General features: G+C 53.7%; 2 protein-coding genes across 3 annotated transcripts; both read right to left on the reverse strand.

Annotated features, from left to right (window-relative positions):
* Positions 1-3,543: 3,543 nt before the first annotated feature.
* On the reverse strand, positions 3,544-8,925 carry Gcat (glycine C-acetyltransferase). Of its 2 annotated transcripts, XM_005354216.3 has the most exons (9): positions 8,682-8,925; positions 6,958-7,088; positions 6,328-6,429; positions 5,956-6,102; positions 5,396-5,550; positions 5,225-5,307; positions 4,905-5,076; positions 4,457-4,578; positions 3,544-3,865 (listed from the first exon to the last, which is right to left on the reverse strand). In XM_005354216.3, the coding sequence occupies exons 1-9, from the start codon at positions 8,866-8,868 to the stop codon at positions 3,714-3,716; spliced, it is 1,251 nt and encodes a 416-aa protein (XP_005354273.1). In that variant the 5' UTR covers positions 8,869-8,925; the 3' UTR covers positions 3,544-3,713. The 2 variants fall into 2 exon arrangements, with proteins under 2 accessions (XP_005354273.1, XP_005354274.1); XM_005354217.1 differs by lacking the exon at positions 3,544-3,865 and having other exon boundaries at positions 4,501-4,652.
* Positions 8,926-9,322: 397 nt separating this feature from the next.
* LOC101979955 (histone H1.0) lies at positions 9,323-11,329 on the reverse strand. Its single transcript, XM_005354219.2, has one exon. The coding sequence runs from the start codon at positions 11,062-11,064 to the stop codon at positions 10,480-10,482; it is 585 nt and encodes a 194-aa protein (XP_005354276.1). The 5' UTR covers positions 11,065-11,329; the 3' UTR covers positions 9,323-10,479.
* Between the last annotated feature and the right edge of the window lie 3,752 nt (positions 11,330-15,081).

The raw sequence follows: 15,081 nt of genomic DNA on the forward strand, positions 1-15,081 counted from the left end.
TGCCTCTGCCTCCCGAGTGCTGGGATTAAAGGCGTGCGCCACCACCGCCCGGCCACAGCTGAGATTTAAAGAACAGAGGAGATGCCTATTCATAAGTCCCTTTGACAGCCTCTTGCCCTGACAGGAAGCAGAGGTTAGAAGATGTTAGTGAATGGCTGGCTTGAGCCCTTGGAGGAGTGTTCTATGGCCAAATGCTTCCAAGGAGTAGAGCAGCTGCCACTTGGGGAGGGAGGGGCACTAGACTTGGCAACGAGGGATTGGATCTCAGACAACTGTACCAAGGGCTGAAGATAGCCCGGTAGGAAGGGAGAAGAGCCCTAGGACCTGGAGGTGGAGGGGACATCTGAGAGGAATGTGTGTGTTCCACAGAGCAGGACTGGGAGATCTGGGGGACATTCTTTGGGGCCCATTCCTGTGGGCCCATTCCTCTCACTGTCATGAACCCCACATGCAGAGACTCAATGAATCGAGCTGTTAGGAATCAGCCCTGGAGGCTGCAACGCTGAGTTGCAGAAGCGTTGGAGCTGACGGTCCGAAAGCAGGACCTCAGGATCCCTGCACGGGGCACTCGGAGGACAATGATATGGATGGCAAAGTAGTCCGACTTCCACAGGTGTGGACCCATGTGTCCACCTGAGTCCAAGACCCAGATGAATCCCATGACCTGGAAGTGCCCTCTGGCCTGGCCTCCAGCCCCCTCCTTCTCTGCTAAGATTGGATAAAGGGCTCTGAGAAGGAGCAGGGCTGAGCTGATAGAGAGGAGGGGGTGTGGAGCAGAGAAGACAGACCATCATGGCTGGAGCCCCAGGGTATCCTTGCACTACCTCCTCCTCCCCTTGCTCCTGCCAGCCTCCATCTTGCTTGCCAGATGCAGAGGACAAGGACAGAGTGGCCTAGAGCCCTGGACTCAGCAAGATGAGGGCTTCTAGCCAACCTGCAGCTGGTTCTCTAGCCTGCCAATGCCATACAGAACGTCGCACTATGTGCCCACTCTGAAACACATGCATCCTAAGAGGCTGCTGCGTGTACTGGGCACCTCCGATGACCTCTTCTGAATGGCAGAGTAGCAGCAGGGTAAGGGAACCAAACCTCAATCAGGACAGTGGGCTGGCTGAGCCCCATGCTGGTTGACAGCACAGACTGACACCATGGCCAGCTGGCCCAGGAGGTTGGTGAGGCTGCTACAGGAACTGCCTGCTGGAAAACGATGCCAGCAGCAGTGCCTGGGCACTACCGGAGGTGGCTCTGGTGCTGTGCCATTGGCTGGTGGGTCACACTTCGGAGTGTGGGTGGACCTGGGCCTAGTGTTCTGGCCCTGGCTGGCTATACCACACACATCGCCTAGTGGCTGCCCTTGGCCCCAGGCATGGTCTGTCAGCCTACACAGAACACACATCAAGCTGCTGGCCTAGCGCTGCAGTTGGCTCCCCAGCTGGTGCTGGGCCATCTACATTCCCTCCAGCATGCCAGTGGCAGTCTGCAGGTATTCCTGCCTTTGATGGAGCCGCAGCTGCCTCCTGCCAAGCTGCTGCAACCCTCAGTCAGCACTAATGGGATCTGGTTCAGGAATATAGAAACATCAAGTTGTAAGCCCAAGCACATTTTGAGATAAAAAATAATAAAGCTGGCAGCCACTGTTAACCTTTTTTTTTTTTTTTTTTTTTTTTGAGACAGGGTTTCTCTGTAGCTTTGGAGCCTGTCCTGGAACTAGCTCTTGTAGACCAGGCTGGCTTCGAACTCACAAAGATCCACCTGCCTCTGCCTCCCTAGTGCTGGGATTAAAGGCGTATACCACCATCGCTTGGCCACTATTAACCTTTAACAAACACTTTCTGCCTTAAGAGCTGACATCCTGGCAGCACTGTGTACAGGGATAAACTTTCAATGATTGTCACCTGCCTCCCAGTTTCCCAGCTAGGCAGGTACTGGGGACGAAGCTTCTAACTTTTGCCTCTATGGAACCCTCTGCTTGTATTCCCTTAATTTTTAACTGTCTCCCATGTGACTCTACTCTCTGCCTTGCATTCTTGCAGGGATAGGGAAAAGTGGCTGAGGCTTTTGCAAACATCCTAAGTTAACATTCTAGCCTCCTATAACCAAAAGTTGTAAAACTGAAAATGTATTGTGACTTTAAGCCTGTCCTCAAGGTTGTAAAAGCTCTTTGACCCACACCTGGTGCTTGGTTTTACTATAAGAGAAAAGGTCCCAAACCAGCCTCCATGGCCACAGCTGCAGAAGCCTGATCTCTGGCTGCGGTCATAGCTATAGCTGATAATGCTTTGTGTGCCCCATGGTGATTGTTTTTTCTTTTTCTGGAATAAAGTTTGCTTCTGGTTTAATAGACTTTGGTGATCTGTCTCCCATCATTGCACAATGCCCTGACCCAACACTACCAGGTTGCAAAAGGGGATTCCCAGAATCCCAACTTTAACAATCTGCAAGGGCCAGGCGGTGGTGGTGCTCGCCTTTAATCCCAGCACTTTGCAGACAGATCTCTGTGAGTTTGAGGCCAGCTCAGGTCTGGTCTGAGGCCAGAGAGAGTTCCAGGACAGGCTCCATAGCTACTGGGAAACCCTGTCTCGAAAAGCTGGAAAAAAAAAAAGGATTCTGCAATGTTAGGTTTGACCATCGCTCCAAGATGCCCTGGTAAAGGTGAGCTGGAGGTATGAGGCTTTGTTTCCAATGTGTACAGTAAAAGCAAGTGCCTTTTGTCCTCAGTTCTACTTCAAGCAAATTAAGGTGCTTCCCAAGGCCACGCCACCACACTGAGCCTGCAGTGCTCTCAGAAGCCTGTAAGGCTGAGGTAGAGAGCAGACACCTCCAGTCTCCTTCCACAGTGCCCGCAGCAAAGCCAGGTCAGGAACGTGGGAAGGAGGGGACGCCCACGGTACAGGAGCAGGTGGTGCTAGTGGCAGGGGAAGATAAAGGACAGGGCCTTGGCAACAGCAAACAGTCCTTGTGGCCTTGCCTGAGGGCTGCCCAACAGCCTGCTCCAAGGCCCCCAGCTCAAGGAGGCGGGGCAGGCAGCGGCTGGAGCCTGAGTTCGAGGCGCCCTCTGGTGGCTGGCCGTCAGACTAAAGCTTTGGAACCGGAGTCAGAAAGGTGACTTCCAATGGAATTGCAGCTCTCGGAAAAACTGGGCCATGCTGACTGGTCTAAGGCCACGGAATTAGGGACAAAGAGCTCTAGAAAACAAAGTTAGATGTCCTACAGTAGCTACCTGCTTCCTTCTCTTTGGGACCTGAATCCTCTGCCCTCTCCCAAACACAGGTCCAAGAACCCTTCTAATCTGGCAGTTGTGTTTTGTTGTCCTTTGGATGGACACAGGAGACAAGCCACCACGGTTAGATTGAGGAAGCATCCCCAGGGTGGTTCTCAGCTGCCTTCCACAGCAGCACAGAATCCAACTGCACCAAATAATACCTCCCAGACACAGGAATTCAACTCAGTTTGGGGACTGCCCTCAGAGATCCAGTCCCTGCCTGATTCATCAGTTAGCCATAGGACTGGGCCTACTCGGAAAGAATAAAGCAGACCAAAGTGTCATAGCCAATTTTTACATTTTTGTCTCCCCAACTACAAGTTCAGGCCCATTTTCAGTCGGGCTCTAGATGTCTGGATTGGGTCAGAGCCTCTAGTCTGGACTGACCAGAAGATCTCTGTGTCCCTGCGGCAGCAGAGGGACTCTGGCTCTGCCGGCCCCTACCCAGTGCTTAGGGCAGAGCTCCATGCAGCCGCCCCACCTCCACGAAGGCCTCCACACAGCGGTCAATGTCCTCCTCACTGTGTACTGCGGAGATCTGTACCCGGATCCGAGCCTTGCCCTTGGGGACCACAGGGTAGCTGAATCCGATGACAAAGATGCCTGAGAAGAGAGTACAGGCACAGAGTGGCAGACAGGCTTTGGGGCTGTGACATATAAGGGCTTACTGTCCCCAGATCCACCCACAGAGAATAAGGGAGCTGCCGAGCTCACAGACATGGGGCTTCCTTGTGGCCTGGGGTTTGTTAAGTTTGGACAGATGGTTGATCCAAGAGGTGGTGTGGGCAGTGAGGAGCGAGACTTGGGTCTCGGGAAACTCTGCAGTCTATAGGTGTTCTTGTCTCTGAGGACACTCTGCCCTCAGTTCTCTTACCTTTTTCTTTTTTAAAGATTTGTTTATTTATTTATACAGTATTTATTTACAGATCTCACTACAGATGGTTATGAGCCACCATGTGGTTGCTAGGAATTGAACTCAGGACCTTTGGAAGAGCAGTCAGTGCTCTTAACCACTGAGCCATCTCTCCAGCCCTTGGTTTTTTGAGACAGAGTTTCTCTGTGTAGGTATAGTGCCTGTCCTGGAACTCGCTCTGTATACCACGATGGTCTCGAACTCACATAGATCTGCCCGCCTCTGCTTCCCACGTGCTGGGATTAAAGGTGTGCACCACCACTGCCCAGCCCTCTCCTTACCTTTCTTTAACATGTCGTCTGCCATTTGAGAAGACAACCGAGCATCACCCAGCATCACAGGGCAGATGGGATGATCAACTCCTGAGATAGTGAAGCCAGCAGCTTCCATCTTACTGCGGAACCTGGGGACACAGCTGAGTGTCACAGGTAGCTGAAGGCCATGGAGCCAGAGGAAGAGGCCCAGGATCTAGACCACCTATGAGAGGAAGAAATAAAGACAGAAGTACAGACCCAAAGAGCAGAGGAGGCACAGGCGGGGGCAGACAGAGGCAGGCAGGATAAAGGGAGGTGGGAAAGTAGGGTGAAAAGAAGGGTACAGGGGGGTCCAAGGAGGATGCTGTGACAGAGGCGGGTATGAAGGAAAAGAGGAAGGTGGGCAAGAGGAGGTAGAAAGGTGTGTGACTACCATCTTTCCCCTCATCTTGCTCCACCCCTGTGGGCATCATACCGCCGGGTCTTAGCAGCCATAGACTGGACAATGGTGCTGTTCTCCATGAGCAGGTCCAGGGCCTTAGAAGCACAGCCCACAACAGCAGGGGGCGGGCTGTTGGAGAAGAGGTAGGGCCGAGAACGCTGACGTAGCAGGGATATCAGAGGCTCAGGCCCTGTGGTATAGCCCCCTGAAGACAGAAAATAATGTGGAGAGGAGCCAGTCAGGCGCCAGGAACTGCCCTCCCCTCCACTTGCCCTCCCCCCTCCTTCTCCACCCCATACAAGGCAGGCCCTGCGTGTAGGGAAGGAGACCCCACAGACAGGATCTAGAGGCACCTGATGCTCCCCCTAGGGCCTTTCCCAGAGTGGAGTTGATGATGGTGACCTGGTCCATCACGCCTAGCAGCTCATCTGTGCCCCTGCAAAGGAAGCAGCCACTGTTGCTACTGGCCTCCTGACCTCCCATCCACCGACAGAAGCTCCCACCCAGGCCTCAAATGTCCCCACCGTCCGGTGGGCCCAAGGAAGCCAGTGGCATGGCATTCATCCACAAAGACCAGGGCACCATATTGAGCAGCGAGGCGGCAGATCTCCCGTAGAGGAGCGATGTCACCATCCATGGAGAAGGCTCCATCTGTGGCCACCAGGCGCAGCCGGTGCTTCTGCGGGGCAGACAAGAGCAGATGAGACGTAGCAGGACCAGACCACCTGCTCTTCTACTGCCTTGGGGCTACATCCTGACCCTCGTTCATCTCCTCCAACCTCAGTCTCCTTAGCTCTGGCACTGAGAAAGGGCTTAGGCCTCCCTGTCCTGACTCAGACCTCAAGAGGACAAGCTGGCGTGGGACAGGTCCTAGTCACACATCCACACACCTGCTGCTCAAAAGTGCTTCCCAATCTCAGGCCATGTGGAGCTATAGAACACAGTCTTGGGCCCGAGGGATGAGGAAGTTCAAACGGCTCTCTCATCCCTTCAGGCTGTTTGTGAAGAGGGGTCCCCTCCAGGCTGAGTTTCCTTGAGCATGGGGATATAGACCTTTCTCTGTAGCCCCAGGGCCTCACCGCACCTGAGCCTCCTTCAGCTTAGCTTCCAGGTCAGCCATGTCCAGGTGGCGGTAGCGGTACTTGTGGGCCTTGCACAGCCGGATGCCGTCAATGATGGAGGCATGGTTCAGCTCATCTGACAGGACTGCGTCCTCGGGGGTCAGCAGAGCCTGCAGCGAAGAGTTCCTATATGGTCACCCAGGTTCCCCTTCCCTCGTAACTTCCCCAAGGCGAAACTCTACTTCTTCCTAGGTGCCTAGGGCCAGTTGAAAACGTCAGGTTGGTACCCGGCCCCCTCCCCCGCCTTCCAGGGTAGATAGGTTGCTCTGCGGCACTGTCACTCTGCCACACCATCCCAGCTGCCTACCTCCACATCATCCACAGCCTCTACGCACCTCAAACAGGCCAGCATTGGCATCAAAACAGCTGGGATAGAGGATGGCATCCTCACGCCGGTGGAAAAGGGCTAGCTTGGCTTCTAGCTTCTTGTGGATGCTCTAAAGGATACAGGCAGGCGATGGTTAGTACCTGTGGGCTTTAAGGGACAAGTCCTAAAGGACAGAGGCTTAGAGAACCAACAGACCCAGGCAGAAGGCCTGTAGCCTCAGCCACATTCTTGCTTTGGCACTGCACAGGTGACTTCTGGAGCTTGGACTGGAGCAGCTGCTCCCGCCATAGAGGATAAGGCCTGGCAGGTCTCAATTCCCGAGCGGACCTTTGTTTGTATTGGGGATCTGTCTAGTGTTTGTGGATCCTGAGTGATGCTAGGGACAGAAAATATGTCTTCACATCAGACTGTCTTTTTCTCCGCAGCAAAGAAGTGGATCACATTAGGCAAGCCTATGCTTATTTGGGGCTCAACTTCTTAGATTTGGGAGCTGTTTGGTAAGACTCATGAGTTTTATTAGAAAATAAATGCATTAAAACTGAGCATGAGTCAGGCAGTGGTGGTGCACACCTTTAATCCCAGCACTCGGGAGGCAGAGGCAGGCGGGTCTCTGTGCTGCCCAGCACCTGCTGCGTACCTGGGTCCCACAGATGAAGCGAGTAGAACTGAGACCAGCTCCAAACTCTCCCAGAGCCTGCACACCTGCCTGGATCACCTCGGGGTGGCTGCTCAGGCCCAAGTAGTTATTGGCACAGAAGTTGAGGATTCCTGGGGTGGAGAAGACCAACAATAGGGCTCAGAAGAGCGAGGAAGGGCCTGTAAGGACCATGGTGTCAGGTCCTGGGACAGGGGCCAGAGAAAAGTCAGCTTAGATTTGCCCTTGAGAGGCAACAGCTGCACAGATGACCCATTCTGGGGAGAGGTTGGAGGCTTCGAATCTACTGTCACAAGGCAGGAGGGTCAGGAGAGGTTTGTACCGCTCCACCTTGAAGGATGAGAAGTTGAAAACCTCGCTATGAATAACGTCCCTTCTGAGAGGATCCCAGACCTTCCTCACAGGTTCTGAAGCCAAAACCATCACCATTTTGGTTTTTCTTTTCTTAATTGTGAAAGAAGCCGAGGGCCTCGAACTCCAGTGCTCAGCCACCCGTTGCCCACAGAGTTGCAATTCCAGAGGGGTATCTCAGAGACCTCGGCTATCAACCTTAAAAAGTTCACATAGTTGGCCCAAGGAAATTGAGGCCTGAGGAAGGGATGGCTCACGACCTGGGACATCAGGACAAAGAATCTAAGAACTTGGTTCTCTAAATGCCTCAGCTTTTGAGTGTGGTGAGTGCTGGGCCGTGAACTCACAGCCTTAGGTGAGCTGGGCAAGCACTCAGCCTGTTGCTTATCTCTCTGAAATCACATGAAGGTTGAAAGTTCTGTTAGGGGATGGGAAGTTCTTTCTATAGTCTTTAGGAGAAGACAGGCGGAAGACACGATCTCCTAGCTTGCTTAAACTTTGGCCTCTCTGCTGGACAAGGGTCTTCCATCCCAATATCCTGTGACACTTGAGCTGGCCTATGGAGGGTCTGGGGAAACCTAGCTGCATTTCAGCTGCTTCTTCTTCTTCTTCTTTCTTTCTTCTTTTTCTTTTTTTGGTTTTTGAGACAGGTTTCTCTGTGTCGCCTTGGATGTCCAGGAGCACTAGCTCTGTAGACCAGGCTGGCCTTGAACTCACAAAGATCCACCAGCCTCCCGAGTGCTGGGATCAAAGGCATGATTTCTTTCAATGACAATTGGTCTCTCTAGCCCAAAGGTGGTGTCTCTGTCTTTAATCTCAGCACTCAGGAGGCAGAGACAGTCAGATCTCTGTGAGTTCGAGGCCAGCCTGGTCTACAGAGTGAGTTCCAGCACAGTCAGGACTCCACAGAGAAACCCTATCTCGAAAAACCAAGGGGAGCGAGGAGAATTGGTCTCTGATGCAGATGTTATCAGGAAAAAAGGTATAGCAACTGGTAACCTTTACAGCTTGGATCAATGAAAGAATGAGGGTTTTTGTCCACTCTCCCTGGAAGCAGGGTGTAGGAGGCCAATGCAGCTGGATACCGCTCTCTTTTTCTCACAGGGTTGGGACTCTTGGCAGCACAGCTTTAGGCGCCCAAAAGGTGCTGACAGGTAAATCACCTCCCTCCGTCGAACAGGTTTAAACATGTGGAGTTAACACTAGGAAGCCATAGTGTGCCTGAGACAGACTAGAAGGAGACCAGCAGCTACGCATGCACGTGCATCCCCCACACCCACCCGAGGGCCTCCGTTCACATGCAAGCCCTGCAAGGGCTCTGGCCAGACATGATGACTCCCAGGAGGGGACGTTACCTCCGGAGATACCGTCCACACGAATGCTCGGTCCCTGGGGGGACGTAATCACTCGCTCACTCTTCCAGGTGCCAGCCCCGCGGATCTCTTCTAGCTCGCCCTCCAGGATACCGCGCAGCTGCGCCAGCGCTGATTGCGCGCGGCGACCGGGTGACAACGTCGTGCGCCATACGCTGCTGACCCACATCGCGCCCACGGGATGAAATGTGCCTGCCAGCCGACTGCCTAGCTCTCCCCGTCACGTGGCGTGGGCAGGGCCCCGACAACCAATCAGAGTAACGGGAGCTTACTTTCAGAGGTTGGTGGAGGTCCCTCCCACAGGCGGGGCCTGACACCGTCGGCAGGCGACAAAAGTGGATTGATTTGTCAGTCTAGACCTGGGAGGTCCGGGAGGTCCGCGCTGGGGAAGCTACTTCAGGGCCTCCCCGCCCCAGATCCTGCCTACACATCCACCTCTCCCGAAGACCAGCCACTGTGTCGAGCCGGCCTACCGGCCGGCATCCTACCCTTGAGTCTGAGCATTCCCGTCTCCTTCCAAAGCTTCGCTTTTTTCCGGCGCTAACGTGGCACCAGGTTTCCCCACATTGCCCATCCGATCGCTCCTCACGCTCCTCCAGTTGAGGAAAAACGCACCACTCAGATTTTTTTTCCTTTTCCAGTTTTATTATTTTAAAGTTTAAAATTACAACCACAGCAAATCTTTCCCGGCACTGATAACACTTATTTAAAAAGGGGGAGGGGCGCGAGTGCACGAGTTTTCTATTTTATTAAAATAAGAGAGACAACTGTACAGGTTTTTTCTCCCAGCTCCCGAAGTGAGACTAAGTACTAGTCTTAGATACGGATATATACATATACACACATGCACACAAGCCTGGCTCTCTAAAGCTACCTAGCAAATTCAAATCAACTATTTTATTTCTTAACAGCCCTCGCCCTGCTTCTCGCCCTCCTCGGCTACTTAGAAAAGACTCAAACAGTACAAGAGGTTGGAGGGGTTTTAAGTGGCAGCTGGTAGAACTGAAGCGGCACCAAGCAAAGCCACATCTTATACAGGAAGGAACAACAAAAAGACACAGCCCATCAACCGTGTGGAAAAAACCCAAGTTTCCATAGGCACACTGAGGCACTTGGCTGACTTCCCACCCCTCCCAAGTCCACTCCCATTTAACAAGAGACGGTGGAAAAGAGCCCCCCTTCCCCAATGGCTAGATCCTGATAGTGAGAAGCTATGGTTTCTCTGGCCAGCTGTCAATTGGAGCCCTTTCCCCTCCTAGACAATGGTGAGGCACTAGGGCATAAGTGACAAGGTCCCCAACTGCTCACCACTGGAGTTTTTCCTCCGTCCCTCTCTGGCCAGTTAGGTGGGGTGTCACCCTCTGCTCCCCACCAGAGGTTTTGAAGCTCTCACGAGGGATGGATGAGCAACTTAAGAAAGCCTTGAAAAGACAAACTTTTGTTCCTGGGTTCATCTAGCCAGAACTTTGCCAGTTCCATTTTCCTTCACAGTAAACAAACCACCCAACAACCCCTCATCCCTAACCCCGTAAGAAGGCTAATATCAAGTCAAGGGGAAAAAAAGTACACCTTCATCATTACAAAGATGAGGTCTGTGGCTATCCTTGCACAATGGGTTAAGGAACAGGGAACCATTCCACAATGTCTGTCTGAGGAATCCGAACTCTGTCCTTTTTTGTAAAGAGTCAGAATGGAATGGGCAAAGGGTTGCAGACAAGATCAAGAGAGAAATGTATTTACAGAAAAGAGGAAGGGGTGTCCACAAGCAAAGCCTTCATCGTCATTTCTTCTTGCTGGCCCTCTTGGCACTGGACTTGGCTTTGGGCTTCACAGGTTTGGCCTTCTTGGGTTTGGATGTCTTGACTGGCTTGGCTTTGACAACCTTGGGCTTTTTGGCTTTCTTGGGCGTGGCAGCCGGCTTCTTCTTGGCTTTCTTGGCTGGGGTGGCTTTGGGTTTCTTGCTCGGGGCTTTGGAGGCAGCCTTCTTGGGCTTGGCTGCCTTCTTTGGAGTGGCCACTTTCTTGACTTCCTTCTTGGTCTTCTTGAAAGCCACCGACCTCTTAGGCTCATCGCCCTTGGCCAGCCTGAAGGACCCCGAGGCACCCACCCCTTTGGTTTGCTTGAGAACACCGGTGGTCACCAGGCGCCTGATGGACAACTTGATCTGGGAGTCAGCGTTCTCACCCACCTTGTAGTGGCTCTTGATATACTTTTGGATGGACTGGCGCGAGGAGCCGGCGCGGTTCTTCTCTGCTTGGATGGCAGCCACGATCATGTCTGAATACTTGGGGTGGTCCGTCGACTTCTTGGAGGCCTTGGCCCGCTTGGGCTTCGCCGCAGGGGTGGACGTGGAGTTCTCGGTCATGGTGGCCGGCCTGCTCCCGCTGTTGAAGGAGCCTTCCGAAGGGTCAGCCCTCGCCGGAGGCTGGGCACAACCCGCCTCGGGATCTGTACTCCCGCTCGACTAGCAGGCCACCCCGAAGTGCGGCTGCAGGGGACGCGCGGCTCCTGTCCTCTCCGGCGCGGCGCGGGTCGCAGGCGGGTTCGCGGGCTGCTCTGCGCGGCCCAGCCCCCACCGCTCTGTCGCTCGTCCGGCGCCTGGCGCTGCCTCTGCCTCCGCCTCCTCGGCCTCCCTTTTCCCAGCTCGGCGTCTGGCGCTCGGGCGGCGCATCCGGGTATTTAGCGGCGGCGGGCGGACCGCGGTGAGGACTGGGCTGCTGGCTGCCTGCTCCCGGCCCGGAATGGCGCCGCGCCGCCGCCATCTGTGTTTCTTCTGCCGAGCAAACCCGACCTTTCCTGGCGGTCCCGGCCTTCCCGCTGCCCGCTGTCTCTCGGGGTCCCTGGCCAGCTCCCTAGGCTTCCCCGCTGGGGACCCCGGCTCGCCGGCCGCCGTCCCCCGCGCCCGCCACGAGCCCCAAACTGCGCCGAGGAGCGTTGGGGCGCCGGCACATTTCCCCTTTGCGGGGGGCTGGCTCTGCGGGACCCGGGAGCCCCGGAGTTCGAGACCCCCCGTAGGAAAGCTCCCCCCTGGGACTACCAGGACTCCCACTCCCGGCCGGCTGCGGGGTTCCCCAACCTAGAGGAGCGGCGCAGAAGTGGCCCCAACTAACACACGCGGCCCCGAGCTGGGCGACTCCCAGCCGGGCCGAGTAGGGACAAGGGGGAGGGGTCGTCTCCCCGGGGTCTGGTCACCTCTTGGGGGTCACCCGGCCACAGGCCCCCCAGCACCCCTAACCGCTCTCTGTCCCCGGGGCCCTCAGGGAAACTTTCCCTTGAAGAGTTGGATGGGCACTTTCAAACTTTGTCCCTTCCCCCTCTTGAGTCGCCTCTCTCCTAGATGCGCCCCCAGATCTCTGCGTGAAGATTCCTGTCTGAGCCCGAGCCCCCAAAGCTTCCTGGTACCCCTGGGAAATGGGAACTGGCCTCTGGGGAGGCCTGCTCTCCTCAAACCCCACATCTTCCACATATCCAAACCTAAGAGTTCATTTACATGCCTTCCTAGCTTGGGAGTTTTGGGGTGTGCAAAAACAGAACCACGAGGCCCACCGTGGGGGTGAAGCTCCCCTCTCCCACTGGCCTCTTGAAAGTAGGGTGTGCCTGATGAGGTGCAGTCCACACCATTAGCGCTATTCCTTAGGTGCTAACCAGAGACTCTTCTGGGGAGCCCTGGGATGAGCAGAGGCTCTTGGGTGCTTTAGAGATTTGGAAAAATGGGGGGAGGAGGGAGTCCTCGTTTCTCTGGCCATGACATGTTCAGGAGGTATGCAGTCGACCAGGGAGCCGTGGTCGGGACCATCGCCATTTTGCTGGGAAGATTCCATGCCTTTGTTATAAAATGTGTCCATCTTTCCCGTCCTGCTTGGCACAAATCCATGTGAGCATGGGGAGCCAGCGTCTGTAGTGCAACCTGGGCAATTGGAAGTTCTAGGCTTCGAGGGATTTTAGAGGCTCAGAGATTTGCGGAAGAGACTCCCAGAGAGCCCAGGGTCTCTTGTCTGCAGCCTACCTCCCTCTCAAAATGCCAGATCCTCTTGGCAACGGCTCTAGAGTAGGGTTCTGGTGGTCTTGCCTATCTGGGCTCGTTCCCTGGACCTCGGTGGTTTTATTAGTAAAAAGGCGTGTAGCTGTCCAATTATATAGTAACCTGGGACTGGGTGATTGATTGTAGCTGATGAAGGAACCTCTGCTAAGACCTGGGGCTTAGATGGTGGGGCTTTGAACTTGGGGGTTTGGGGGCGGGGTATGGGGAGAGCGCTCCTGAGCTTGGGAGTCCCTGACACTAGGGCAAGTTGGTGAGCCTCCCCACCATAGCTCAATCCAAATGACTGGAGGAGGGGAGGGGAGGAACCAAGACGGGTGTCTTCACCACAGCTTTCTAGGTGAAGCGACTGCTGTCAAAGGCCAGGTTAGTTCAAAAGGTCAAGGTTCAAAAACCCATTCATGTACTGGCTTTGGGGGAGCCTAGGCAGTTTGGATGCTCACCTTACTAAACCTGGATGGAGGTGGGCGGTCCTTGGACTTCCCACAGGTCAGGGAACCCTGATTGCTCTTCGAGCTGATGAGGGAGGGGGACTTGATCGGGGAGGGGGAGGGAAATGGGAGGCAGTGGTGGGGAGGGAGGCAGAAATCCTTAATAAATAAAATTAAAAATAAAATAAAAGAATAAAAAAAAGTCAAGGTTTTTAATTCTGATGATGTCAGTGACCCCGAAGTTTCCTAATTTGAAAACATATTCTGATAGGTTTGTTTGGGTTATTTTGAAATCCAGTTCTCTGCGTTTCCACTAAGATCTTTCTGAAGGTACCCAAATGCACCTACTTCTGAGATACTGTGCCGCCCTCCCCACCCCACCCCACTCCCTCGCTATGCATGCCCTAGAATTCAAGTCGAAAGAATTAAAATCGTTATCTGGAAAAAAGAAAACAGAAATGAAAATAAAAGATAAATCTTAAAATGGAAAAAAAAAAGAAAGAATCGGGTGACACGGTGTTGAAGTTTTTTATTCTCATAGCCCATTAGGGCTTGTAAGGTGCTCCCAGTTCCTTGATCCCTCCTGGTAGGGTGACCCATACCCACATTTACCCAGAGGCCTCCGCTCGGAAGGAGGGGTAAGAGGCATTGTATTGTGAGGTTCGGCTAGCTCCCACAGACCCCAGATCTTTCTTTAGTCTTGCAACTCTAACATCTTTACCTGCCCCCACAATCCCAGAACATTGGTACTGGGTGGGGGCACCTCCCGCTGACACACAAGATTAACAACACCACCTTCCCACGTTTTGGGGGAGTTAAGGGAAGAAAGGGGATTTTCTGGGAGATGCCGAGGGTGTCAAGATGAAAGAGGCTGCCCCCAGGCTGGCATTGCCTAGCCTCACACCCGGGACACTTGAGGACCAGGACGCAGGGTGACTCCTTCCTGATCCACACAGTCTCCTTGCAGGTGGCTGTCTGGTGCTGGCTTCTATCAGGAGGACGCCCCTACCCTCCCCACCGGTTACACCGACCCGCACTGAATTTAGTGAGAGGCCCTTTAAAAACCCCAGAGCTGCAGCGCTGTGGGCACCCTTCCTGGGAAATGTAGTCTCTGTGTGGAGTCTCCCTGCTAGCCGGGCAGTTTCTTCGCTGGCCAATAAAAAGGGGGTTTGTGTGACAGAGAAATGAAACCCTGCATGGAAAAAACCTGTCCATTGAATTAGGGTGGGAATGACATTCTCACGGGGAGGGGGCTTACTGAGCCCTTGACTGGAACATCTACAAGTTACACACAGGAGCCCTGGAAGGCTTGGTGACTCTGCAGTCTCTGTTCTTTCCACCTCCCGGTAAGACCCCTGGCTCATGCTGAGCTCCAGATTCCCAACGTGCTGAGTATGTGTCAGGCACTGGGAATAAAGCCATGAGCAGAAAAGAGAAGCCTTCCCGTGTGAGGCTGAAACTGTAGTGGAAAATAGAAGCGTAAGGAAGAAAATGAACGGTAAAGATTAAATTTGCTGGGTGGGCATTGTGGTGCCCACCTGTAATCCCAGCACAGGGGAGATTGAGGCGGGCAGATTGTGGAGAGTCTGAGTTCAGTCTGGGGCTACATAGATCCTGTTTCCAAAGAAGAAAAGAAAATGTTGTATATATTGAAAAGCAATGATTATGAACAAATAGAGGTTCTCAGAGGGACCTGGTGTTCACCACCAACGCCCAGCAAGTGTGATATTTTTAAATTTTTATTTATTTTTTCGAGACAGGGTTTCTCTGTGTAACAGTCTTATTTGTCCCGGAACTCGCTTTGTTAGACCAGGCTGGCCTTGAACTTGCAAAGATCCACCTACCTCTGCCTTCTGAGTGCTGGTATTAATAGAGTGTGCCACCACCGTTCATCTGTGATTTTTTTTTTTTT

This window comes from Microtus ochrogaster, chromosome 15 (genome assembly GCF_000317375.1).
Source record: "Microtus ochrogaster isolate Prairie Vole_2 chromosome 15, MicOch1.0, whole genome shotgun sequence".
Lineage (NCBI taxonomy): Eukaryota > Metazoa > Chordata > Mammalia > Rodentia > Cricetidae > Microtus > Microtus ochrogaster.